The sequence below is a fragment of the Podarcis muralis genome, chromosome 5, assembly GCF_964188315.1.
Source record: "Podarcis muralis chromosome 5, rPodMur119.hap1.1, whole genome shotgun sequence".
In the NCBI taxonomy this organism is placed as follows: Eukaryota; Metazoa; Chordata; class Lepidosauria; order Squamata; family Lacertidae; genus Podarcis; species Podarcis muralis.
In genome coordinates this window covers 28,672,577-28,700,070 of record NC_135659.1, presented here as the reverse complement: position 1 = coordinate 28,700,070, position 27,494 = coordinate 28,672,577, and the positions used below count along the sequence as shown (strand labels likewise).

General features: G+C 44.6%; 1 protein-coding gene across 2 annotated transcripts in view; it reads right to left on the bottom strand.

Annotated features, from left to right (window-relative positions):
• The window catches only part of SNX7 (sorting nexin 7), a 58,053-nt gene that overhangs the window by 11,972 nt on the left and 18,587 nt on the right, over window positions 1-27,494 (bottom strand). For both annotated transcript variants that reach the window (XM_028732758.2, XM_028732759.2), the window contains exons 3-8: window positions 25,523-25,633; window positions 24,835-24,999; window positions 23,339-23,543; window positions 22,523-22,722; window positions 14,536-14,622; window positions 6,772-6,924 (exon numbers count right to left, since the gene is read on the bottom strand). In XM_028732758.2, coding sequence (XP_028588591.2) covers window positions 6,772-6,924; window positions 14,536-14,622; window positions 22,523-22,722; window positions 23,339-23,543; window positions 24,835-24,999; window positions 25,523-25,633 — 921 coding nt within the window. The remainder of the gene's footprint in view (window positions 1-6,771; window positions 6,925-14,535; window positions 14,623-22,522; window positions 22,723-23,338; window positions 23,544-24,834; window positions 25,000-25,522; window positions 25,634-27,494) is intronic.

The following is a 27,494-nucleotide window of genomic DNA, read 5'->3' as shown; positions in this document are numbered from 1 at the left end:
CCAGAAAAAAGCCAGGGAAGTCCCCAAATAGGAGTTCCATCAGAGAAGGAGAAAGGAAAAAGGAAAGAGGGGAAGGGGATCAAGTTGATTCCAAGCGAAAGGCCAGGCAGAACAACTCTGTCTTACAGGCCCTGCAGAAAGAAATCAGATCCTGCAGGGCCCTGGTCTCATGAGACAGAGTGTTCCACCAGGCTGGAACCAGTGTTGAAAAGGCCCTGGCTTTGGTTGAGGCTAATCTGACTTCCTTAGGGCCCGGGACCTCTAGGGTGTTGCTATTTATGGACCTTAAGGTCCTCTGCGGGTCATACCGGGAGAGCTGTTCCGTTCATGGGGTGTGGCTGCTGTCACATCCTGACAGCTTCTAGGAGCCACAGGTGAGAGCTGAGTGCAGGGTTGACACCAAAGGTGGACAAACTATCTCAGAAGCAGCATGAAGAAACCACCAGAGAAACTACCCCTCCTTTAACACCCCATACACAGGCTGGTGAGGGTAGCCAATGGGGTCTCAGACCCTCAGTGAGTTAGGGACTTCCCCTCCATGTGAAGACAGGCTCTGGCAGGTTGAGTGGGCGAGTGGTCAAGAAGGCAGGTTCTGCATGTGCTGTAGAGGGAGGTGAGGGGCAGAAGGGGCTCATCAACATGGGAAGGGAGCTCATCTAGGAGAAAGAAAACTCTGGTCCCAAACTTCCACTGCCTTGTGGGAGAAGAAGAGGCTAAGGAGTAAACCCTACACAAATCCGGAGTGGAGCTCCTAAAATGGTGACATGGCTCCTTGCATGCCTCCTTTGGCAACTCTTGCAGCCAAGCTGGTGCCAAATGTATTGCTCTCATTTCCTTTGGACCGCATCAGCGAGGCTAAGGGGGAGTCTTGTCATCTGGGCAGCCTGGGATCTCCATACACACTTCTGGGCTCACACCCTAGGGAGGTCACTTCAGTGACGCTAACACAGCAGTTTGACTTCACCCCCGGAGGCTCACTGTTGTGTTTTTTTTGAGACAGACAAATGCCAACAACCCCCAGGGCTGTGTACTCTCTCCTGTGCAAACTCCTCATTCTACAACATTCATCCCAGGCTATCATCTCTCCATGAAATGAGCAGTATATACAGGTAAGCCTTGCTTTTGAGTGCTACTGATTTCATCTCGACTTAAAACTGCTTGACACGTTTTTCTGGACGTACACCCCTTCCAGCAAGATGCTGCAATGGCTAATGAAGCTATCTCCCCCCAAAATGATGAATTAAACATTATAGATATGGAGCGCTATGGAGAACAGCAGAAAACTCATCTGTTCTTGTCGCAGGGGAAGCCCTGCTGATATGTGACAGTACAAACACAATAGTGGTGGTTACCTGCTGGTTTGTGAACAGCGTGCTGTTCTTTTGATTGTCAAGCAGGCTGCACTTGTGCATCCATGTTGTTTTTTTTATAATACCCACCATGGTGTGGGATTTGTGTGTGTGTCACGCACACGCACACACATTTAAAAGACACCTGCTACACAGCCTCCGAGGGATGCAGGCACAGCATTTGATTTCTCATTGTATGATTACTCCACACTTGGCAACTGGCAGCTGAATATCTGACTGATTACAATGAAAGGCATTGTGCTCCGCGAGGATACTGAAGTTCTGCCTGCGATGGTTCATTCATTGGTACATACAGGTTGCTGCTGTGTCGCAAACCAGTCTGTGGCCTAGCTGCCTTTTTCACTGAGCCAGAGGGGCAAATTCTCGATTGCCTCTGGATGGGTGCAATTGATACTGATCAGCAGTTGGCTTCTTCTGCAAATATATATCAAGTCAGTCTGCGTGTTTTCAATCTTTGCTTAGGGAAATGTCCACAATGCTAACGGTCTAAGTGGAGAATCATGCTCCTTACTCAGACATAAACAGGATTGTCGGCAATGTGAGAAGGGCCAGCACACCGTTCCCCCAAACTTGTGTCCCCAGCTGTTTTAGGACTACAGTTCCCATCATCTCTGATCACTGGGGTGCAATGGTGTCCACCTGAGAGGTGTCAGAACTGAGTTTCAGTGATTTCCGGCGGAGGGAGGGGAAGCCTGGGTTGTACTGATAGCAAAGGTAAAGGGACCCCTGACCATTAGGTCCAGTCGTGACCGACTCTGGGGCTGCGGCGCTTATCTCACTTTATTGGCCGAGGGAGCCAGCGTACAGCTTCCAGGTCATGTGGCCTGCATGACTGAACCACTTCTGGCGAACCAGAGCAGCGCATGGAAATGCCGTTTACCTTCCCGCTGGAGCGGTACCTATTTATCTACTTGCACTTTGATGTGCTTTCGAACTGCTAGGTTGGCAGGAGCAGGGACCGAACAACGGGAGCTCACCCCATTGCGGGGATTCGAACTGCTGACCTTCTGATCGGCAAGTCCTAGGCTTCGTGGTTTAACCCATAGCGCCACCCGCGTCCCTGGGGTTGTACTGCTAATCATTTAAAAAAATCTTATTGCTTGATAGTGCTAGTTGAAACCAGTGGGGCATTCGCCACACAGTCCAACAAAATGTTGATAGCATTCTGTATTGCTAGACCAGCTTTAGGCACCCAGAATAGAATTCCACTACATGGCAAAAAGAAAGCTTAGGTATCAATAGTTATGCATAGGAGGCGGACTTTTATCAAATCATTGGTCCTTCCAACTTAGTATTGTCCACACTCTCCAGTATTTCAGACAGGGGACATTTCCAGCTCTGGCTGGCGATGCCAGGACTGCTACAGTGTCAACAAAGCCCTGCAACTCATTGTAAGTCATTTCGCTCTGTGCAGATCAGTTTGCAGGTACGCTCTGTTGTTGAAGTACTTCATGCAGTGACAGCATTAATCTGGCTTAAGGAGGATAAGACGTGTTCTTCCATACTAGCTAAATGGGTCTCGACAGACTGACAGCAAAAATCCTCAGGCAAACGTACCTAAGAAAGCATGTGGAACAACTCTGAGGTCACATCTTCACCCCAGACTTAACAAAGGGGAAACAACGTTTCAGAAATACTTGTGTGAGATGATGGAATCCAAGGCAATAAAAGGAACAAAACACAAAGCAAAGGGGCCATTACAACCTCTTTGAACATCTCAGTGGGTTTGTGCCAAAGACACCCTTTAAAAAAAAATCTGTTTAATGTTTTACTGTGCTTATTGCTCTTAAATGTTCTTTGGATACCTTTAATTGCATTTAAATGCTTTAAACAGCATTTGTTTTTTCACTGGTGTGTTTGCCACCCTAGAGTCCTTTGAGAGGAAGGGCAGGATATAAATTTAATAAATGAAAATGTAATAAAAGGGGGAGGAGTGTCATCACCCAGAATACATGCCATGATTTTTGCATGCATTTGATACCAGCAGGTAAATGGAAGTGCAACATAGTGGCTAGGAGAATGAACCCTGAGTCACTGAATCACTGGTTCAAATCTCAGTCTACCTAAGAGGTCACTAGGTTTCTGTAGGCAAGGCTCAGCTCCCCATCTACACAAAGGGCACAATAAATTATGGTATACATGAGAAGGTTGATGGAGGGTTATGGAGACATCACTTCTGTGAGACGCAGGGATGGGCAAGCCTGCTGAGGCTCTCCTCAGATTGGTGCAGGAGCCCTCCAAAGTTTCCTGGAAATAAATGGTGGAATCACAAATAAATTTCCCCAGCCGTTCCTAAACTGTCTTGGAAAAGTGTCGCTCTATCCCCATGCCAGCACCCCACCGCTGCCCGGGCACACGCTTTTCATCTTCCCTTCCTCTAGCATCACTGGCAACCTGGAAGAAAAGCAAAAGAGAGCATTCCCCCCCTCCTTCTTTGTCACCCTGGTGAGATTCTGTGGGAGTATAGGTGACCCATCAAAAGCAGGAGGTGGTGGGGAAGCCAGAAATTCCATTCCAGCTTGGATTTTGATCTAAGCCAAAGAAAAATGTCAAGGCGTGTAGCATTCTCTCCTCTGTTTGAAGACAGTTCCCTGAGGCCCTGAAGTCTGACAATCTTTCCTGGCATGTCTAATGTGACAAACCTTTTAAAGGCAAAACTGGAGAACCTCTTTTTGGCCTGAGCAGTGGGTGTGGCCCAGAGTCGATGCCTCTCATGCATACCATATATATATATATATATGCGCGCGCGCGCACACACACACACACACACACACACACACACGCCCCCTTCCTTGCACATCCATGCAGATCAGCTGAGGAAGGGAGAGGGGATTAATATGCCTTAGCTCCTTCTCAAGTTATCAGTCTGATAGCCCAGTTCTGAGCAGTTGCACCTGCATATAAATGCTGGGGATGGGTTAGAGCAGATGTTGTTGGGACTCCAGCTCCCATTAGCTCCAGCCAGCATGGCCAATGGTTGGCGGTGATGGGAGCTGCCATATAACAACATCTGGAGAACCACAGGTTAGCCACCTTCAAATATCTTGAGAGCTGTGCACTGGCACTGCATCGTAATCATACTGGAGAGTTGGTGCAATGGTGGGCATTGAAAGGAGGCCACTGTCAGAATTCACAGAGATACTCAAAAGCAAATGCTTATGTTTGGGTTGCAGATCCTTTTTTCCTCCTACAAAAAACCCAAACTGCCTCAAGACAAGTCTGTGAACAGTCTAATAATTTTAGAGCACAACATTTGTATGACTAGCTTTGGGGCATGCATCTCTGATAGGAAAATCAAAAAGTCATGAGTGGATAGGAGGAAGCTAAGGAAATGTCAAGAAGCAGCAAAGCTTCAGATACGAGGAAGTGTTTTGATCTTAATTTATAGGAGCAGATTGCCAATGCCTCTCTTAGACAAATTTAAACAGACCTGATAATCAAGAGCTCTCTCTTTCTAATTACATTATGTTGAAAGCATTTGTAAATTCAGCACTGAGAGGTCAGATGAAAGCCATTCATATTAGGGAAAACCCATATTAGAATACAACAAGGTATAGAGAGTCTCTCTGTCTTTTTAAAGGAACTAATTAATATGGTGTTCTCAGTCAGAAAATATAGCATGGCTCCTTTTCAAGGTTGTTAAGGGGGAGAAAAAAAGAGTTGTGCCTTGTATGGCAATTTCATTTGTTCAAAGGCTCCATTCAATTGGTTTTATTCACAAAGAAAACTAGTTAAACTTACTTATTTCTGCAAAAAGCTTTTAGATGGCAAGGGGGTGCTACATTAAGGTTTCCTGTTGATCAGGTCCATAGCATTTTGCAGCAAACATTAGACATCCATGTAAGACATTCATAGTTAGATATCTTTTATGATATACTCCTTATTGCAGTGGTCACATCTGACCATCACACTAAACCACGGTTTACTGTGACCTGCAGGAGCAGAGACAAGCTACAACAAGCCTTGAGCTTTCATGCTCCTCTCTCCTCGTGTATGGCTGGTTGGAGGATCTCAGACGCTTTTAATTTCACTTTTGGTTAATCTAGTTTGCCGTGTTGCCTGGTATGACAAATTGTGGCTAATGTAAACATCTGGTCAGTTTCCAACAAGCCTACTCCAAACTGAAGCTGGCTTGTTAAAACTAATTCATACCTAAGGTGAACCGTAATTCCAGGAGCAAATGGCACGGCAAACTTTAGTCAACTAAAAGTGGAAGCAAAGGTTTTCACGCTCCTCCTCTTGGCTGCATGGGAAGAAGAGAGGGGAGATGAGGAGCATGCGAGTTCGAGGCTTCCTGCAATTTGTCCCTGCTCATATATGTCACGCAGAACCATAGTTTAGTGTGATGTGCGAATGCAGCCAATGGCTTTAAGAAAATAAAACAAGTGTGACCCTCTATCAGTCTATCCCCTCTTGACCTACCCCAGTGTCTTTAAAACAGTTTGACATTCAGAAGTTTAACAGGCAAAACTTTTTTTATTGTATGGAGATAAGAGATAGGACCCTTGTACCTACGGGACTGCCTCTCCCGGTATGCCCCACGGAGAGCCTCAAGGTCCATAAACACCCTAGTGGTCCCAGGCCCTAAGGAAGTTAGATTGGCTTCAACCAGAGCCAGGGCCTTTTCAACACTGGCTCTGACCTGGTGGAACGCTCTGCCTAATGAGACCAGGGCCCTGCAGGATCTGATTTCTTTCCGCAGGGCCTGTAAGACAGAGTTGTTCCGCCTGGCCTTTGGCTTGGAGTCAATTTGATTCCCTCCCCCTCTTTCTTTTTTCCTTTCTCCTCCTGTGATGAGGCTGCATTTTAATGTTTTGATGTTGCATTTTAATCTTGTTTTTTAAGTTGTATTTATTCAACTTGTTTTTATTATTGGTTGTTAGCCGCCCTGAGCCCGGCCTTGGCTGGAGAAGGCGGGGAATAAATAAAATTTATTATTGTTTATTATAGCTTAACTTGCTTGATCTCTTCGTGCTGGGTTGCTGTTTAAGGAAAAGGAACAGGTCCAATAAAAGAGGTGGCAGCTCTGCCTTGAAGCTGACACTAATTTCCATCTCAGCCACACCAATTTAAAATTGGCCTACTGATTAATCAACTAAAGCGCTCAGTGATGGATCTACTATTCAAACCTTGCCGTCTTCTTCTACACAGCCCCGGAAGGCAAAGTTTCCCTGTCTCAAACGCTTGCAGCTCTCTTGAAGCAAGATGCTTCCGTCCTTACACTTTGTAAAACAAGACTGCCCTCTGTTGACCGTCAACTCAGAAGCAGTTGGAGCTCACAGCAGCTAACTGAAAGGCTTATGTTGGAATATAAAGCTGCATTGCAAATGGTTTCTTTTCTTAGTGAACTGTACAGAGGAAGCAAACAATCCCACAACGCTTTTCTAAAAGTGCATCTTACCTGTTCATAATAGTGGATATTATTTTCTGCAACATCGCTAAAAGCCAGTTTCATATCAAGACGCATACTTTCTTTCCATCTATCCCAGTCAGCTTTCAGAGCATTATTGGCGCACTCTACTTTATCTTCAAGTTTTCCAATCTCTTCTGATAGCTAGACCAAGCAAACAAACAAAATCAGACTAAGTAACAGAGGGTGAAATCCCAATCAAGAACTCGGTAATGGAAACTTTGTTAGCATCAAAGCAAGGGCTTTCTTGCGTTTCTAGAATGCAGATGCAGGCAAGAGACCTTTTCTCTTGGCTGCAATTTTAAAAAACCCAACCTATTTTCCAGCAAACTCAGGTTCTTTGGAAGGTCAGTGATGGCTGACAAGTTTCCCTGAAGAACTGCTTGCCTATTGCATTCATGAATGAATTTCATGTCATTCGTAGCTGTGGTATAATGAGTTAGCTTTGTTCCCTTCTTACCAGGTAACACAAAGCAACTTATACGCCAAAATAATAAAAACCTAAGAACACAGCAATGCAGGAAGAAAGAGAGATAAAAACATAGCTAAACCAAAAGGCAGGACCAAATTTCCTGTCCCACTAAATGAGGAAGTGCCACTTTTCATGTTGTTGTTGTTTAGTCGTTTAGTCGTGTCCGACTCTTCGTGACCCCATGGACCAGAGAACGCCAGGCACTTCTGTCTTCCACTGCCTCCCGCAGTTTGGTCAGACTCATGTTCATAGCTTCGAAGACACTATCCAACCATCTCGTCCTCTGTTGTCCCCTTCTCCTTGTGCCCTCCATCTTTCCCAACATCAGGGTCTTTTCCAGGGAGTCTTCTCTTCTCATGAGGTGGCCAAAGTATTGGAGCCTCAGCTTCAGGATCTGTCCTTCCAGTGAGCACTCAGGGCTGATTTCCTTAAGAATGGATAGGTTTGATCTTCTTGCAGTCCATGGGACTCTCAAGAGTCTCCTCCAGCACCATAATTCAAAAGCATCAATTCTTCGGCGATCAGCCTTCTTTATGGTCCAGCTCTCACTTCCATACATCACTACTGGGAAAACCATAGCTTTTACTATACGGACCTTTGTTGGCAAGGTGAGTAGCCATCATTCTTCCCTCAACTTTTCCCTTTCTCTTCCAGACTGTGGCACTAACTGGAAGAGAGAAAAGGGTCACGTTCTCTGAGCAGGGTTCAGTCACATGGCCATTTTCAAAGTATTTCGCAGCTGAGCAAGTTTTTTCTTTTTTTTTAAAAAAGAAATAAATGAACAGGACACCTGTGCCACCTCCTCTCATTCCAAAATAAAGAACACAACCCACATCCTTGCCCCAAACAAAAACTTTTCACCCTAAGATCTTGAGGGGAGGCTTTCCTGCCCCAACGCAGAATGTTCACTAGACTTCTTATCGTTTTCTCTCGCCCTCCCTCTTCTTTCCTCCTCCTTACCTTTTCCCCCTTTCCTCTATGTTTTTATTTTATTTAGATTAACGTTGGATAAGAAAGATATCTGGTATTAAGTTTTATATCTATCTCTCTTTATAAGCGCTAATAAAATTTATTCAAAAAAAGAGAATGTTCACTACAGACTAATATGCACGCAAACAAACTTCTTTCTTTCTCTGACTGCTTCAGTAAGAGTGGAAACCAAAGAGATGTTGACACCTTCAAACAATTCTGGAATGGAGCTAAAGCAACTTGTGCATCCCTAAGATTTCTGGCTGTTGAAGGGAAAAAAGCTGACGACTCATGTTGGCCTCAGGTTTCCATGACAGGGATATATATCCTTGGAAGCTTATAGTGGTCATTGGGAGTAACAATCATTACATTTTTGCAGCGCTGACTTCCTGGTGGTTACCATAGTAACCACCTTGCTGCACCCGCTGCAGACAAGCTGCAATTACTTCCTGGTCGATTCTTGTTTACTGCCATGTAAGTTGACCAGGGCTCAGGTACCGTTAGCAGGGATGTGTAAGAGGCATTTTTTGGGCAGGCGACACTTGTTGTGTCATAAAGCCACTGAGATGAAGTGCACCTGCCAAAATGCTGTCTTCTCCACAGCTGTTCAAGGTATGAAAGCCCAGTTCCCATTCCTATTCTACCCAATTGCTTTATTACAGTGTCAGGTTGTATCTATCTATTTATCTATAATATATATCTATAATTTTTATTAAATTTTCTGTTTTACAATTTAAAATATTCATTTAAACATCCTTAAAAATATCAAGGACTTCCTTTCTTCTCTTTCCATGGTTCATTTTGCATATCATAAATCCCTGCATACTTTACAAAAACTAAACCATTCAGTATTCCATTACTGCATCATCAAAACTTATTTACATTGTTGTATTTATCTTAATGCTGCCAATGTTTTCAGGTATACATATTTCCCCCCCATATATTCAATAAACGTTTTCCAATCTTCTCTAAATGTTATGTTCTGCTTGTTCTCTTATTCTATATGTTAAGTCTGCAAACTGTGCATATTCTGTCAGCTTAAGTTGCCATTCTTCTTTAGTTGGGACCTCACTCGTTTTCCATTTTGGGGTTAACAAAACATGGGCTGCAGTAGTAGCATACATAAATAACCTTTTTTGACACATGGGAATTTCAGTCTTAATTATCCCCAACAAAAAGGACTCTGTTTTTTTTTTTGGGGGGGGGGGACTTTTAAACATTTTTTTTTACAATTCATTATGGATTATTTCCCAATACCCTTTTACCCTTTTACAAGTCCAGGGTTTTGTATCTGCCTCTTAGGTTGATGGGACTTGGGAGTTCCACATCTGGAGGGCCACAGGTTGCCCATCTTTGGTATGCACCAATGTTTCCCAAACTTGGGTCTCCAGCTGTTTTTGAACTACAGTTCCCATCATCCCTGACCACTGGTCCTGGTAGTTAAGGATGATGGGAGTTGTAGTCAAAAACAACAACTGGAAACCCAAGTTTGGGAAACACTGGTATACCCAATACTGAGCCAATTGAGGGGCCAACTGCGTATAAAGCAGCTTCATCGGTTCCTCCTTAGTTGGACCCCTTCAGTTCTGTCTTCATGTAACCCTGAGAGGTAGGTTGGGCTGAGAGAACGGGTCTAATCCAGGATTTCCTATTGACCTTCTTGGCTGAGTAGGACTGTGGACCCGGATCTTTATGGTCCAAGTCCCACGTTCTTTCTGAACTTGCAAACGTGCTCTTAAAGGAACCGATTGCAACGAAGGGTCAGCAAAGGGGCAATTCACAGCTGGCCCAAATTATGTGCTTCAGCTTGGAAGCTATTGCTATTTATCACACGGCCTATCGGATGAGATCCATTTTTCAGTCTTAGAAACGACTGCCAAAACTGTTCCCGGTCCCAATCTCCTCCCTCTTATCAGGCGTCACAGCTGACTTCCCTGCAGGAACGAATCGATGTCCCCTATAAAGACCAAGCGTTCTAGCCTTTTGTCAGCGCTAATGACCTGTTTGTGATTCCATTTCTCTGGCACAACTACTCTTCGCATTACATTCACGCTCATGCCACTCACTGTCAACATAATTTCTGGGTATCCGCTTTCAAAGGCAAGCTCAACCGGACAGTTGTGTTGTGCTCATTAAGGTCGATGAAAGCGCTGCCTACGAGAGAGAAAAGGGTGGGGGGTTGCTGAAGAGAGCCAGATTCCGTTCTGCACAGCAACCAAGATCTACAGAACCGGTTTTTGTGTACCCCAAACAAAGTCTTTCCTCGTCATGCGACTGTGCTATGGATTGGGAAGTCGCTGCCACAAATTTATTAGGAGGCCGTTCACAGCCTCAGCTCCCCATCCGCAAATTCATGGATAAGAAGAATCATTTTTATATGCAGTGCTTTTTTTCCTAAAAAAAATAATGTTTAGGGGTACTCTCATTTTTCTGTTTGTTTGTTTGGTCGTGTCTGAGTCTTCGTGACCCCATGGACCAGAGCACGCCAGGCACTCCTGTCTTCCACTGCCTCCTGCAGCTTGGTCAAACTCATGTTCGTAGCTTTGACAACACTGTCCAACCATCTCGTCCTCTGTCATCCCCTTCTCCTTGTGCCTTCAATCTTTCCCAACATCAGGGTCTTTCCCAGGGAGTCTTCTCTTCTCATGAGGTGGCCAAAGTACTGGAGCCTCAGCTTCAGGATCTGTCCTTCCAGTGAGCACTCAGGGCTGATTTCCTTCAGAATGGATAGGTCTGATTTTCTTGCAGTCCATGGGACTCTCCTCCAGCACCTACTCATATTGAAATACTGCCCCTCAATGAGGCCAAACTTAGATTCACAAAATGTTTAGGGGTATGCGTACCCCCAGAAAAAAAGCACTGTTTATATGATTTCTTTTTTGTTGGGGGCAGGAGTGAAAAAAAAGATGTCCCATATTCTGAATACTTGAAAGACAGATAGGCAACACAGAATTATAGAACTGTAGAGTTGGAAGGGACCCAAGGGTTATCTAGTCCAACCCCCTGCAATGCATGTGGTTCTCCAGATTTTGTTGGACTCCAGTTCTCATCAGCCCTATCCATCATGGCCAGAGAGGGCATGTCGGAGACTGGCTGGATGAGGAGGAGTGGTGGAAGCCGCCTGGCTGAAAGCTCCATGAGGCTGCCTCCCAGGAAGAACTTGGAGAGTAGTTTGATCCCAGCCACTGGCCAGACAAGAAGCAATTGCACAAGGCTTTGTTTTCTCCTCAGAAAAGAACACACAGATGCCACAACACTAAAAGCACCCTCCAGTCCTAGCATGCTTTGCTGCAGAGGCAAAGCTTCTAAAAGTGGCACAATTTGGAAGAAGATTGGAAGAAATTTAAAGAATATTTACAGAAATATTGTAAAATTAATGAATGTTAGAATGATGTTGGATGAAAAGTTATGTGGTTTTTAGCTATAATGCTATAAGGAGTATGAAAAAAAAGGACTATTAATAGACAAAAATTTAATGTTACATTATTTTAAGATTAAAGATTAGGATAAACAAAGAGGGGGAGGATTTGCTGAACTAAGAAATTGAACTGGAATACAAAAAGGGAGGTGTGAGGGGGTCCGGGAAATAAGCAAATGAAAGAAAGTGATGGAAAGATGGAATTGTTTTTTATCTATTTTTACTTTGTATTTTTCTTTTTTCTTTTTTCATTTTGTAAAATTCTAATAAATATCTTAAAAAAAAAAGTGGCACAATTTGGCCTCTGCTATCAGAGAAGAGACCAAAGGCTGCAGGAACAACAACAACAACAACAACAACAACAACAACAACAACAACAACAACAATTTATTTATACCCCGCCAATCTGGCTGGGTTTCCCCAGCCACTCTGGGGAACACAATATTAAAATACAGTGATGCATAAAACATTAAAAGCTTCCCTAAACAGGGCTGCCTTTAGAGGTCTTCTAAAAGTCTGGTAGTTGTTGTTCTCTTTGACATCTGGTGGGAGGGCGTTCCACAGGGCGGGTGCCACCACCGAGAAGGCCCTCTGCCTGGTTCCCTGTAACTTGGCTTCTCACAGTGAGGGAACTGCCAGAAGGCCCTCGGCACTGGACCTCAGTGTCCGGGTAGAACGATGGGGGTGGAGACACTCTTTCAGTGCCTTCCGGGAAGAATGCCATGGCAAGCAGGAGACCAACCTGGCTCCAGCCATTGTCTTGAAAATGAATGGCGCAGGGAATTTCCTTTCCTCATCCCAGCCAGCTCCAACCACCCTCTTCCACAAATCTAAGTGACCGAGGTGGGATTTAGGAAAGACGTGGTTTTGTCATTGCTCCAGAACCATACAGAGCTTCGTACACAAAGCGGTAAAGCAATTAGAAAGAAATCAGCAGCCTACTTGTGGACAGAAGAATAGGCATCTGATTGGCTACTGTGTGAACAGAACGCTGGACTTAGATAGGCTTTGGATTCTGATGTTCTTGTATGGTCATCACACCTAACGTGAGCAAGATGTGTTCTGCTTTTTTAACCGATTGAAGCTCTGCTGTCTAATGACTGTGTGACAGGCAGGTGTTGACAGGTGAAGCTTGTACTCACTGGAGAATGACTGTCCCTCAACTACTCTGTGATTGTGAGTTCCATTGCACGCTATCATGGTTAAGGCAATTTGGTGGTTTTGTGGAGCTTGATCATGGATCGCTCGTTTCACTCTGCTCCCATCTCTGCATTCCCTGAGAAATTTTGCAAGTCACAACAAAACTCTTTTACATTCCCCCTTATTCCTCAGATGTCTGGCCTGAGCAGCAACCTGCAGATTCATGACACGATTTCGATTTAGACAAATGCCAGCGACAACTCAGGGCTACAATGGAACACCCTTGAAGAAATGATACTTGTTTTTACCTGAACTCATTTTGCTTCCCTTGCCACTTTTCAGATGTTTTGTCCAAGCAGGAATCTCCAAACTTCCTTAGGACAAATCGGATGACAATTCTATCAGAAAGTGTTTTGTGTGTGTGCGCACGCTCAAGATAAAAATCTGAGATACAAGACCAGTACTGTGACATCATCTCTCTTTTGAGCACAGACTAGCAAACTGTACCTCCTGAATTGTTTTCCCCACAATAAAAGATGTAGTTGCTGGAGTGTGGAACTTAATTGGAAGCCAAGGTTCAAATCCATTGTTCCTGAAATGTGATTAGCTTGCAAACATGCGGGGAGGAAGAGGGATGGCAGCTAAGAGGGGAAGTTTGCATTCTTTTTCCAGACACCATCTGTAGATGGGAGGGGCAGTTTCCAACGATGCGCTTTTACATCCTTCCACAAAATTTGACTTAACAGATATCATCATTCAAGAGGTTTGTAAGATGTCATGGTGAAAGGAGAAAGTGGTCTGCTAAGTATGTTCAAGATCAGCACACCAAATACCTACAGTGGTACCTTGGTTCTTAAATGCCTTGGTACTCAAACAACTTGGAACCCAAACACTGCAAAGCTGGAAGTAAGTGTTCCGGTGTGCGAACTTTTTTCAGAAGCCGAATGTGCTCCATTTTGAGTGTTGTGCTTCCGTTTTGAGTGCCACACTTCCATTTTGAGTGCCACACTTCCGTTTTGAGTGTTACTCTGTCTGTCTGTTTTTGCTCTTTATTTTGCATTTTTGTTTGTGCGGCTCTTTTTTGTTTTGTTTTTGTGACTGTGTGGAACCCAGTTCAGCTACTGATTGATTGTGTGACTGCAGTACGTTGTGTATTGCTTTTGTTTTATGGATCAATGGTCTCGTTAGATAGTAACATTCATGTTAAATTGCTGTTTTAGGGGTTTGTTTTTAAAAGTCTGGAATGGATTAATCCATTTTGGATTACTTTCTATGGGAAAGCGCGCCTTGGTTTTGGAACGCTTTGCTTTTGGAACAGATTTCTGGAACGGATTAAGTTTGAGAACCAAGGTACCACTGTAAAGACACCACAATTTCTTCTCAACCCCATTCCAAGAAAACTAAACACTGGAACCCCTAGAGTCTTTCACCACTCAGAGATAGGAGTGCTTACAACAGCATAAGGGAAGGATAGAGTGTTGGGGCAGGAGCTGTAGATCAGTAGGCTCAATCCCTAGCTATTTCCAGTTTAAAGAGTCATTGTAGGAAAGATCTCCGTCAGTGATCCTTGAAGACCTCTAGCAGTAAAATTCGACAGTATACTGAGCTAGAGGGATGCATCCCAGGAAGGCTGAGCCCTGGTGCAAGCCCTTTGCCATCATGTTTCATTAGCACAGTTATGTGATGCGACTGCATCAATTTTTTAATTACAGCAAGAAGTACCCCATTATTATTTAGCAATGGTTGGCATACTCACCAGATCATTTTCTGCCTTTTTATTATATAGAGCGTCCACTTTGGAATCCAGCTCTGCTTGTATGTGGTCTCTTCTTTTCAAAACCCCCTGAATTGCAAAGCAGGAGAGAGAGAAAGAGAGTGAGAGAGAGAAAGAATGAGAGAGAGAGAGAGAGATAGCGAGCGAGAGAGAGAGATAGCAATACATATAACGGAGCAATGTTTCGTCCAGTTAAATAACTTATGAAAGGGAGCTCCCAACAAATATTTTCATTAGAAACTTGGAAGAAGAGACATTTCCGTCTCTTGTCCTATGAAATTGGCAGATTCACTACAGATAAAGGAAAGTACACAATGCATATTTAATTTAAGAAATCTGCTGCCAAAATAAATAATAATGTGATAATGGCTGCTAACTTGAACTTTTAAAAATGAGCACTAGACAAATCCGTTGAGGATACATCACATGGCAGCATACTCTGTCTCCATCAATTGGACAGGGGACTAAAAGCTACTGTGAGGCTGCCTGTGGGAGTCATATAGCCATGGTAAAGGCTTGTAATATTGCAGGGTGCCCCCTGACCTCGGCTGACCAGCACTCTGAGCTTTACAATGCATTGGAATGCATTGACCTTATAAGGAGTTATGTTCCCCCCCCCTCTGGGCAGTGTAACCCTATATCGTTTGTGGGTGGGTTAAAGCTTGACCGGATGAGGTAACGTGAGACTTTGGAATGCAGCCATGCGGCTGGACAGAACAAAGGATAATAAAAAGTGATCGGAGGAGAGGAGAAGTCTCAATGAGCTCTCTCTCTTATTATGGAATATTACTCGCTCTCTATGTCTTTATTTTATATTAAAGAAGTGCCACTTGTAACGGCTGGCCCGACAAGTGGTGCCCCGTGTGAGGCTGAATAATAATAAATATGACTGAGGTTTTTAAAAGAGAAAAAAAGAAGCAACTTAAGCAAACAGTCTGAGGCAGACTAAGAGGATTCTAACAGAAACTGTGAGAGGATTTTCGATCCAAGCAGTGGATATCATCGGCCCCCTACGTCCGGCAAGGATTGCAAAGCGCTGAAGCATCTTAAAAAAGATCCCAGGGTGAGTCCGATCCCTTTTCTTCTTTTTTTTATCAAGATTTTAGAGACATGGGTAGCTCCCTATCTTCTCCACAACAGAAATTTTTAAAAGACTTAAAATTTCTCCTCTCCTCCAACAAATTGGAAGTTCCTGATGGTGATGTGATACAGCTCATTCTGGCTATTGATGAACATTGTCCCTGTTTCCCTTTGAATGGAACATGGGAAATAAAACATTGGGACAAGATTGGTGAACATTTTCATGGGCTCCCCAGCAGTAGTGCTCGGATTTTAAATGCTTGGTGCAAGGTTCGATATGCTATGGGCTCTTTATCACCAAAAAATACCTCCCTGGCTGCATTGCCAACACAACCTTCAGCTTCTTTAATTCAGCCTGCTGTGCTGGCATCTGTTCCAATACTGGCTTTGCCTGCAGCCCCAGATCCCAAACCTCCGGACTACAGTTCCTCACCAGAGGACCCAATCCTGCAAAAATACAGTGGTCTGGCTGGAAATGACCCTGCTCTTTCTGCAGCAGGACCAGCTAGCCCTTTTCAACGTGCAGTCCTTGCCTGCTCCTTATCTCAGGATACCATGGCTTTCCCTGTTATTGTGCCCCCTGCTGGTGCTCCAGCAGGAACTCAAGCCCAACTGTTGGTTCCAGATGACATCAAGCTTTTGGCACGTACAGTTTTGCCCCCATCAGCTGGTGTATTGTTTGCTTATGAATGGGAAATCGCCTGTGGTTCTTATGCTCCTGCATTATTACAGCAACAAGCAAGAGGGAATAATCCTAATCTTACCCTCGCAGATGTGATGGATGCTATGATGGGGCATGGCCCCTTTGCTCAGGCTTCAGTACAAGCCACACTGCTGCAGATCTTATTGAGGGATACTGCTCTTGCTGCTCAACAAGCAATGAGAAAAATCCCGGAACCCACCAGTATCCAGTCTAGGTGGGGTTCAATCAGACAAGAACGGTGGCCTCCACCAAAAGAAAAATCCGCAGCACCAGCTTGTTTCTGAACAGCTTATTTCTGAACAATTGACTTTCGGCCACATTGAACCGTCTTCATCCCACTGGCACCAGCAGACAGGAACGGTTTGCTTTTATATTGCCAATATAACAATTTGCAGCCCAACCAGCGATGTCAGTGGATTGTCCTGCCTCACAGCATGTGGAACTCCCCTACACTTTGTCAGCATTTTATGGATGAAGCATCGAAACCTTTCCGCATGCGCCACCTAGAGGTGCTGAACACCAGCTGCATCTGACAGTATTTGCTACACCATTGTTGCCAACAGGAATTTGGCAAGAAGAAGACTATCTGCATTATAGAATGGTTACATCTACCACATACCCCTCCAAAAAACATTTATTCCGTAATTGAATCCACATCAGACATTATGATCAAAGGACGTCCACGTGCTATAGCTTTGAGCGGTTTTGATGTTGCATCAATTTATTTGCCTTTTTCACAGACTGAACAGCAGCATTTATTGATCACAAATGCTGCCGTGCAAATTGCCTTGGCAGATTTTATAGGTGTCATCAATTTTAACCCTCCAAAGGATGACCGTTTGACATTTTTGACACAGGTCATCTATGTTTTGGCTATCCCCTTGTCTCTCACACCTCTCCCCTCTGCACTAACCCTCTTCACGGATGGAACGAAAAGTAGGGGGGTGGTGACGTGGGAGGAGGGAGGAAAATGGAAATGTTATTTACCCCTGCACAGTCTTCTGCCCAGCGAGCTGAACTAGAGGCTGTGATTCTTGCCTTTCAATCCCTTCCTACTCAAACATTCAATCTTATTGTGGATACTCAGTATGTATATCGCCTTTTTGCTATTTTACCAGTATCTTATATAACTCCTTCCTTAGATTCTGACTTGTTTTCCTTGTTTCTTGCCCTGCAAGCCTTACTTCAGCACAGAGAGTTCCCTTATTATGTTGCACATCTTCGCTCCCACACATCGCACCCAGGGTATTTAGCAGAGGGTAATGCAAGAGCAGATGCAGCCTTGAAGAACATTTCTGCCTTTTCTCTCTTTTCTGATCCTATACTATGTCATAACACCTTTCATCTCCCTGCGAAAGCATTGGCTAAGCAGTTTTCTATTCCTTTGGCCCAAGCTAGGGATATTGTGTCCCAAGGTGCTTCCTGTTCCCAAGGATGGCGTGCGGCCGTGGCGAGCATCTTCAACCGCGGAAGCGCCTTCCTAACCATTTGCCTTGCCATCCTTTGCTGCACCGTTATACAAGGAAGAGAAGCAGACGATCTAGTCCAGTTGAAACCACCATATTTCACCTTATCAGCTGGCAAGCCGCTGTCATCAGAATCCTACTCTGGCTGGCAGCATCCACGGCTCAGCCACTCTCGAACTAGAAGAACAGTGTTGTTGAATAAGACTTTTAGGGGTGAAAATTATCATAAGATATGGAGGGATAATATTTTTGTACAAGATATGATTAAGTTTACCAGCTTATTGCATGCTTCTAAGTGTTGGGTGTTTATGCCTGCCTCCGTTTGTTTTCAAATTAAAGAGGGGAAAGAATCATGGGGCATATATCCAAACTGTCAATATACTTTGAAATTCATGTTTAATAGCTCTTGTTCTCTTACAGCGATACCAGTGCATGGTTATAAGCCAGAAAGGAAGCCTACCATGCAGCTTGTAATCAGAATTCTTATATTCTTGGCTTCCGGATGGAAGTTGGCTTTGACATTTATTGATTATAGTGATTATTATAGTAGTTATTTGCATTATTTTGTGTTGCTATATACAATGTATTCCTTCTTTAATTTCTGTATGTACTGCATGGTTCTCCAGTCCGCGGCCCGCTTCCGGTCTCACAAGAGTCGCCTATCGCTCTCGACATAACCATTGGTACTGATATATATGGCTCTGATTAAAATATAAAGAAAGAGGGCATGTGGGAGTCATATAGCCATGGTAAAGGCTTGTAATATTGCAGGGTGCCCCCTGACCTCGGCTGACCAGCACTCTGAGCTTTACAATGCATTGGAATGCATTGACCTTATAAGGAGTTATGTTCCCCCCCCCCTCTGGGCAGTGTAACCCTATATCGTTTGTGGGTGGGTTAAAGCTTGACCGGATGAGGTAACGTGAGACTTTGGAATGCAGCCATGCGGCTGGACAGAACAAAGGATAATAAAAAGTGATCGGAGGAGAGGAGAAGTCTCAATGAGCTCTCTCTCTTATTATGGAATATTACTCGCTCTCTATGTCTTTATTTTATATTAAAGAAGTGCCACTTGTAACGGCTGGCCCGACAGCTGCCTCCCAGGTGAAACAGTGGAGAGCAGCTTGATCCCAGCCACTGAACAGACAAGAAGCCATTTCACAAAGCTTCCCCCAACCCCGTCAGAAGAAAACAACAGCCAGCTCCAACCATCAGCTTCCCAGGGAGTGTGAAGCTGAAGGGAAGCACATTTTGGCCTCTGCCGTCAGAGAAGAGACCGAAGGCCACAGAGAAGCTGCACCCAAAGTCTCCCAGGAAGACTGCCATGGCAAGCAGGAGACCAACCTGGCTCCAGCCATCATCTTGAAAATGCAGAAATGGCGCAAGGAGTTTCCTCCCCTCATCCCTTCAAGAAAGAACATGCAGCTCCAACCTTTGTTTTCCTCTCCCCTCCTCATCCCCTTTCCCTTACCTATCACATTCATTAGACTGTAAGCACATGGGTTGTGACTGCCTTATTTTTAATCTCTGCAGAGTGCTTATACTTTGAGGCACTTTAGGGGCTAACTTGGGGCAAAATCCAAACCAGCAGGGCTGTACGGAGCGGCAGAGCCTTCCCCTGATATCCACAGTTCCCAGACATGTACAGTGGAACCTCAGGTTAAGTACTTAATTCGTTCCGGAGGTCCGTACTTAACCTGAAATAGTTCTTAACCTGAAGCACCACTTTAGCTAATGGGGCCTCCTGCTGCCGCCGCACCACCGGAGCACGATTTCTGTTCTCATCCTGAAGCAAAGTTCTTAACCTGAAGCACTATTTCTGGGTTAGCGGAGTCTGTAACCTGAAGCGTATGTAACCTGAGGTACCACTGTATAAGGAGAGTTTGTGTAACAGCAGCAGAGCTGCTTCAAAGCAAACACCCCCCCCCCCCCTATGCCTAAAATGGCTATTCAGGGCTACATTCTTGAGTGAATCCTGCCAAGTTGTGTACAGATGCCAGATATTTTGAGCAATTTTTCCTCTACTGCTGTGGAGGCTTCTACCTCCAATTTTCCTTTGATAGCTGCACAATCAGATTGGCCACAAGAATATACAGTACACAACACACACACACACACACACACACACACACACACACACACACACACAATTGCAGGCAGAATGGAGCTTTTCAAATTGCCCCCTTTGCTTTGAAAACGCTATGCCATTCCTGGTAAGTACCCTATAAGTAGAGGGGGTTCAGTTGTGATGAAAGCATATTGGATGTGATTCAGAGAAAAACAGACACATCAAAGTTCTCTTCATGCCACTGGAGTTTAAGCGCGTTTTACTCTGAGCTGCAGACCCACAAGCTCTGGCCCACCTTCCAAATAATCTTTTGCTTCTGATTTTCTCTCGCTAGAAAACAGTTATTGTGCATTGCTGCTCAAGAGAAATTGTACATCAGAGGTGGTGTTGAGGCCGGCAACCTTTAAGAGGTGAGAAAGTGAGGAGCGGAAGACAGTTTTCCACTCAAGATGCTGACTACGCTGACAGAAAACAGCACCCTTGAAACAAAGGTAAGGATTTTGCTCAGAGGAAACTTGAAGATACAGACAACCAGGGCTTTTTTTCAGCCATAAGTCACCAGAATTCGGTTCCGGCACCTCTCAGGTGGGGACCATTGCCATTGTAAGAGAACAAGGAAGGCGTTTATGATGACTTGTTGTCGTTGTTGTTGCTGTGATGATGACGATGATGATTAAACAACAACAATATTTTTTATTATTTATATCCCACCCATCTGGCTGGGTATCCCTAGCCACTCTGGGCGACTTACAGCATATATGGTTGACTTGTAAAGGGGACCCCTGACCATTAGGTCTAGTGGTGACCGACTCTAGGGTTGCGGCGCTCATCTCACTTTACTAGCCGAGGGAGCCGGAGTACAGCTTCCAGGTCATGCGGCCAGCATTCTGGCGAACCAGGGCAGTGCACGGAAACACCATTTACCTTCCCGCCGGAGCGATACCTATTTATCTACTTGCACTTTGACGTGCTTTCGAACTGCTAAGTTGGCAGGAGCAGGGACCAAGCAACGGGAGCTTACCCCGTCACGGGGATTTGAACCGCCGACCTTCTGATCGGCAAGTCCTAGGCTCTGTAGTTTAACCCACAGCGCCACCCGTGTCCCATGGTTGGCTTACAGCACATAATTAGTTAAATTTATATACTACCCTCAAGGTGGTTCTCAGGACAAAAACTCTAGCACTGCAGACAATGCAATGCTGGACTCACTGGATACTGACAACTCATCAGCACCCTATTACCTATAAAGTTTGCTTTCAGAGCTCAGAACCACTCAGGACTGGGAGGTGGTCTGGATAATATCCATGGACCCCAACCAATCCTGTGATTGTAGTAGAGGGACTGGTCAAACCAGCCTCTCCATAAGATAATGGCCTTAGCTGGCCCAGCTAAGTACCCCATTAGCATCTTGAAGAGTGGGCCATGTTGCCACAGAGACAAATGTGTGGGGCTTCCCCACTCACCTAGCTGAATGCCAGGTCATCAAAGAGTTGGAAAGCCAATAGACTAAAGCTGAAGAGACACAGTTGCTTGCCTCGGTTTGGCTTTAGGGAACTGCCTGGAAACTTAATGGGGAAGCAAGATCTGTTGAAGGGCTAATGCTGTGAGCCCTGCCATCTCATGCTCAGGTTGTAAAAAGGTGAAAGGACCCCTGACCATTAGGTCCAGTCGCGGACGACTCTGGGGTTGCGGCACTCATTTCGCTTTATTGGCTGAGGGAGCCGGCGTACAGCTTCCGGGTCATGTGGCCAGCATGACTAAGCTGCTTCTGGCGAACCAGAGCAGTGCAAGGAAACACCATTTATCTTCCTGCCGGAGTGGTACCTATTTATCTATTTGCACTTTGACATGCTTTCAAACTGCTAGGTTGGCAGGAGCAGGGACAATGAAACGGGAGCTCACCCCGTCGCGGGGATTCAAACCGCCGACCTTCTGATTGGCAAGCCTTAGGCTCTGTGGTTTAACCCACAGCGCCACCTGCGTCCCATCAAGGACATTAGGCCCACCCTAAACGGTTCCAGCCCTGTACACCTGAAGGAGCATCTCCACCCTTGTGATTCAGTTGAGATCCAGCACCTCTGAGGGTCTTCTGGCAGTTCCCTCACTGCAAGAAATAAAGTTACAGTGGCCTTCTTGGTAGTGGCACCTGCCCTGTGGAACGCCCTCCAGATGTCAAGGGAATAAAGACCCTCCATATGAAGGCAGTCCTCTATGTTTAACATTTGATGCTTTACTGTGTGGTGTTTTAATTTGTTGGAAGCTGCCCAGAGTGGCAGGGGCAACCCAGTCAGATAGGAGGCATATTGTTTTGATGATGATGATGATGATGCAGAATAAAAAGGCCAGATGCTCAGTCTCTTAAGCCAGGGGGTGGCCAGATCTTCAGGTATTGTTGGACTTCCAGCTCTCACCAACCCCAGGCAGCATGGCCAGTGGCAAGGGCTGACGGGAACTAATAGTCCAGCAACACCTAGAGAGCACCAGGCTGGCTGCCCTTACCCAAAGTATTGCATTGCCAACACCAGCTAAGAAAACACACTGACTGCAGTCATCTAACAGGCCGCTTACACTACAGCAATGCAATCAGAGGGAAGGGTGTTGAAAACAAGAGTCCATGACAGATGAATCCATGCAGTGCCTGTTCCATCTTACCGTTAATATTTCACTGTACAGCACATATTCATGCAGAGTAGGGAAGAGGCTTTCGGAGAGCCCTGCCATCTGTTTCTCAGTCGCCTTGCAGCACTTGTCGATGCAGCCTGCCACCCCTTTCAGCGTGTCCGCCAGGTCTACTTCGGATGCGGACCAAAGCGTGTGGATGGGGCCAAACTCCTTCAGCTCACAAAAATAGTCTTTAAAACGGGGAGAATGAGAGAGGAGAAGGGATTGGCATTTAAATTCCGTTTCTAAAATAAGAACCAGAATATTTTTTAAAATGTCTGTGACCAGGTCAGTCCCATTTGACAGGTGAGGAACACATAATTAGCTCAAGATATGGTCTTGAGTTCATGGCAGATAGTTCTTTAATTTCTATTTGGGACAAGTGGGGTCTGCAGCAAAATGTTGCAGTGTGACGTCTCACTGATCAGAATTCCAGCTACTCCGGTTCCATCACCCTCCCACCAGGTTTACGATTTACCCACCCTCAATAGTTAGTCAGCATTCTGAAAGCACTGAGCATGCTCGGTCCTCGTTGGACCGATTCTGCCTCCTCAACCCTAGGCTTTCTAAATATGTGTACTACTTTTCCAAAACTTGTGGCTCCTTCTTGTGTGACTAGTACCATTTTGATTACTTAAACATCCCTACTCAGAAAATGGAGATCATATTGGTATACATGAAGTTTAGAGAGGGAACAGAGGCCGGATTCTAATTTGCCCTACTGTGGGGATTCTGAAACCAGAAAGGAGGAAGAAACTGGAAGCCCACCAGAAATATACAAGAAAGTTGGCTTTCTTTTCCACCAACCTCTCTCTTCCCTGTAGACTCGGTGGGAGATTTTATCCAACAGATTGATTTTCTGGCTAAACACCTCCACGTGGTCCATCATTTCTGTAAATGCTTCTGGGCGGTTCTTCACGGGCGCTCCTCGCATCGACGACGCGACTGCTTTGACTGTTTGTCCCATTCTGCTGAGCAGACCAGGCCCCTGCTTCTTGTGAGATGAAAGTTCCTAAAAATTAAGGGATGAAATCAAGCTTTGACTTGGGTGAGTTGTTGTTTACGTACTTAAAAAAAACGATGTAGTAAAAACCCAAGTTCACATCACAGTCCATATGAAACATGACCAACCTTTGTTCCCACCGCTGATGCCAAAATTGATCTGCTAACTCACACTCTACTAAGGTATAACCTCTGGCGGTTCCTGCATTGTGAAAAGTGAGGTTGAAGGGAACCAGGCAAAGGGCCTTCTCAGTGGTCGCGCCTGCCCTGTGGAACACCCTCCCACCAGATGTCAAGGAAATAAACAACTATCTGACATCTGAAGGCAGCCCTGTATAGGGAGGTTTTGAATGTTTGACATCTTACTGTGTTTTAATTTGTTGGCAGCCTCCCAGTGTGGCTTGGGTAACCCAATCAGATGAGAAGCATATAACTATTACCTATTACAGTCATACCTCTGGTTGCGAATGTGATCCGTGCGGGAGGCATGTTCGCAACCCACAACGTTTGCAGTCTGAAGCGCTGTGTCTACGCACGTGTGTGACGCGATTCGGCGCTTCTGCGCATGCACAAGCGCCGAAAACGAGAAGTAACCCGTTCCGGTACTTCCAGGTTTGGTGCGGTTCGCAACCCAAAAACGGACAACCCGCAGCATTCGTAACCCAAGGTATGACTGTAATAATAATAATAATAATAATAATAATAATAATAATAATAATAATTCTCATGTCTTTTTCCTCTTGTGTTCCTTGTTTTGTCCAGTGCTTTCAATGACTTCTTTAAAAGCATGGCTTTGTCTATAACCCCCACTTAAGTAAAAATAAACTGGTGCCTATAAATATTCAAAGGCATTCCCATAACGCAATTCCCATTTGATACTCCAACTAAGCTTTCTGAGAAGATGTGTTGTTTCATAGTGGCTTTCCTAAGGTCCTAGGCTCTTTCCCTGACTATTCCATAAAAAACGAAAACACAGGGTAGACGCAACAGGGTATTTTTGATCTGGACTGTATCCGGACAGAAGCAAGGAGGAGATCTTTTGCTCTGAATGAGCAAACAGGGAGTTCTCTCTGTCTGCTTTCTCTCAGTTTTGGTCTGCAGAGAACGTGGAAGGGTGCAGGAGAAGAAAAGAGGTGTCTGAAGTTAGTGCACAACCTCTCCCCAATTACAATCCTGGGGGAAAGGAGGAGGAATAGTCTGAACTCATCCTAACCCAGTTAGATAGGTACCTATTTCAGTCAGACTTGACAAATCTTACTTTTATGATAACCACCACAACAATATAAAATAAGAATCTTTACCCAGGCTTGTGCAGTAAGAAAAATTTTGAGGTCCTCATTAAAAGTTAAAGTGGGATGATCAGCAATCCGGTTTAAAAATTTATGCAGTGCTTTCTTTCTCCTTTCAATGAATTCTTCATTAAATCGTTCCACAACTCCTTTCATTATGAATTTTTCAGGCAATGGCTAAGGCAGAAAGATAATGGAAGGGAAAACACAGTTTTATAAGTGCATGTATATGTAAACAGCCATTCTAAAAATATTGGTCTGCTTTGGATGTAACCCGAAACCATAGTTTATAGTGTCACAAGAATGAGGCTAGGTGATTCAATGGGCTCACATTCTCCTCCTCCTCCTCTGGCATGGCTTGCTTTCATTTAAGATTTGGGCTTTTTGCATTATTCTAACTGTGATTCATCTAAAATAAAAGCAGAGGCTCAAAGGGTGAGAGGAGGGGGGTAGCCCAAGGCTCACTTAGGCTTATCTTCAAAACATTAGAACATGGTTTAGTGTTACATGCGAACCAAGTCAAAATAAAATATGCAGTGGTTTCATTATTAGAACAAATATGAGGGAGAGGACACACTGCAGAAAAAGAACAGTTACCACTTATCACTCTTAAGAAATCAGTTTAGCCCATCCAATGTGCTTTTTCTCTTCTTTCAATCTCAGCTTTCTGCCTAACAAAACAAGAGTTGATGAGACCTACAGGAACGATGAGAGTTGGGTGTGCTTCCTCAAGCCTTCCCTTTAACCAAAGGAAATCTTGATAGCGTCGTCTAACTTCATACTCACTGGAGTCGAATTCACCACGCATTGTCTAGAAAACATACAGAAGACAGTCAAATGATGCATATGTCAAAAAGGCCTTCAGGCACTCATGGTGTATAATGGCTATTTGGCGGAGAGAATGAGTGTTTTAAAAGCAAACAGTGCATGATTATTGAGTAGCCACTATGAATGGGACTTCCGCTTCGGCACAGAGGTCCTTTTGTATCCGAAGAACTGCACACAGCCAGATCAGAACTACAATTCCTGACTCTGAGCATGAGCTAGGTTCATGAGATCATTCAGTCTTACTGAAGCACGGATTAGCACAGATTGTATTTACAGCATGCTCTGAAGACGTCTAAGCTTTAAGCAGCCTTTTGAGAAGAACCTGCAGAGAAGAATCTAAAATGGGTGGCATCTTCTTGTGCACCGGGGAACAAGCTCATCCCTGTCCCCCTTGAATACAACTGGACTGACTTCCAAGCAAATATGCGTAAGATCAAGCTGCCTATCCTCGCCTTCACTTAGACTAGATGATCCTCGAGGTCCCTTCCAACTCTATGATCTAAGCTGGTCCTTAGAAACTCAGCACTTCTCAGGGAGACTTCAAAACTGACTGGTTGTATGGGTTTTTTTTAATTTAAAAAATGGGCAAAGTACATTTCAGTGCAGCCACAAATATATTCCTATATTCATCACCCCTCGTTTTAAGATTGTCATGTAACTGCCAGACAAACGTGTGTCTGTATGTGTATAGGAGAAATATCTGTGAAAGGTTATAAAGCATAATCACAAGGCAGGAATATGTGTGTGTAGAACTGTAGATATAGATGTAGGGGTGTGCGTTTGTGTGTATGTATGTATGCAGAAGGTAACTATCATAAACTGGCAGGCAGCCTTGCCAAACCACTTCCTTGTTATCTTTCCATTCATATGAATAGCTTTGGCCAGGACACCCCATGGGATTTCTGACTATTTATTTATTCATTTTTCTTTTTCATTCATTACACACATCTCAATTTCTTAACATTTATTATATATTCCTCCCTTCCAGGGCTTCCCCCAACTTCTGCTTCCGGTTTGTTTCTCTTTTCACCCACTTTGCCATCTCCTAACAGAAAAAGTTATTAATAACATAACATCAAGCCTAAAAACTTAAAAATAAAATTAAATACACTATAATATTTCACTATTTTCTAAACATTTTCTAATACTAATAATCTGAATGTTTATTTAAATCCTGCCATCAAGTCTATTGACATTCTTTGTTTCTGCAAATATAATATAAATGGTTCCCATTCTTTTTCAAAGTCACTGTTGTCTTTTTCTCTAAATCTATCTGTCATTTTTGCCAGTTCTGCATAGTTCATCAACTTCTCTTGCCATTGTTCTTTAGTTGGTATTTCTCCAGTCTTCCAATTTTGTGCAATCAACATTCTTGCTGACCGTTCCCTACCCCCCCCCCCAGCAGAATCGCATGCTATATCACACACAGCTTTTGAAACCCCCCTTATTTGGGGGTAAAAAAACCCCCTTCAACATTATTCTTATTTCAAAAAGTCTGTCACATGGCTGTTGGAAAAGCCCAAGCCCAAAGCCCTCTCAGGTAGGAGTAGCTGCCCCCCAGGTAAAGTCTTGGATTCCCATCAGTCCCAGTGGTGAGGGATGATGGGAGCTATAGTCTGACAACATCTGGCTTCCTCTAAGGCAGGGGTAGGTATCCTAAGGCCCATGGGCAACAAGCAGCCCACAGGGGTCATTTAACCAGCCCACGAGCTGCTCCTGAACCAAGTCGCCCGCTCAGTGAGTCCCTGTGAGCTGCGCTAAACTGGCGTGGGGACTCACTCCCGTGGTGCCGGAAATTGCGTCTACATATATGCAGATGCCGGAAATCACGTCTGCGCAGATGC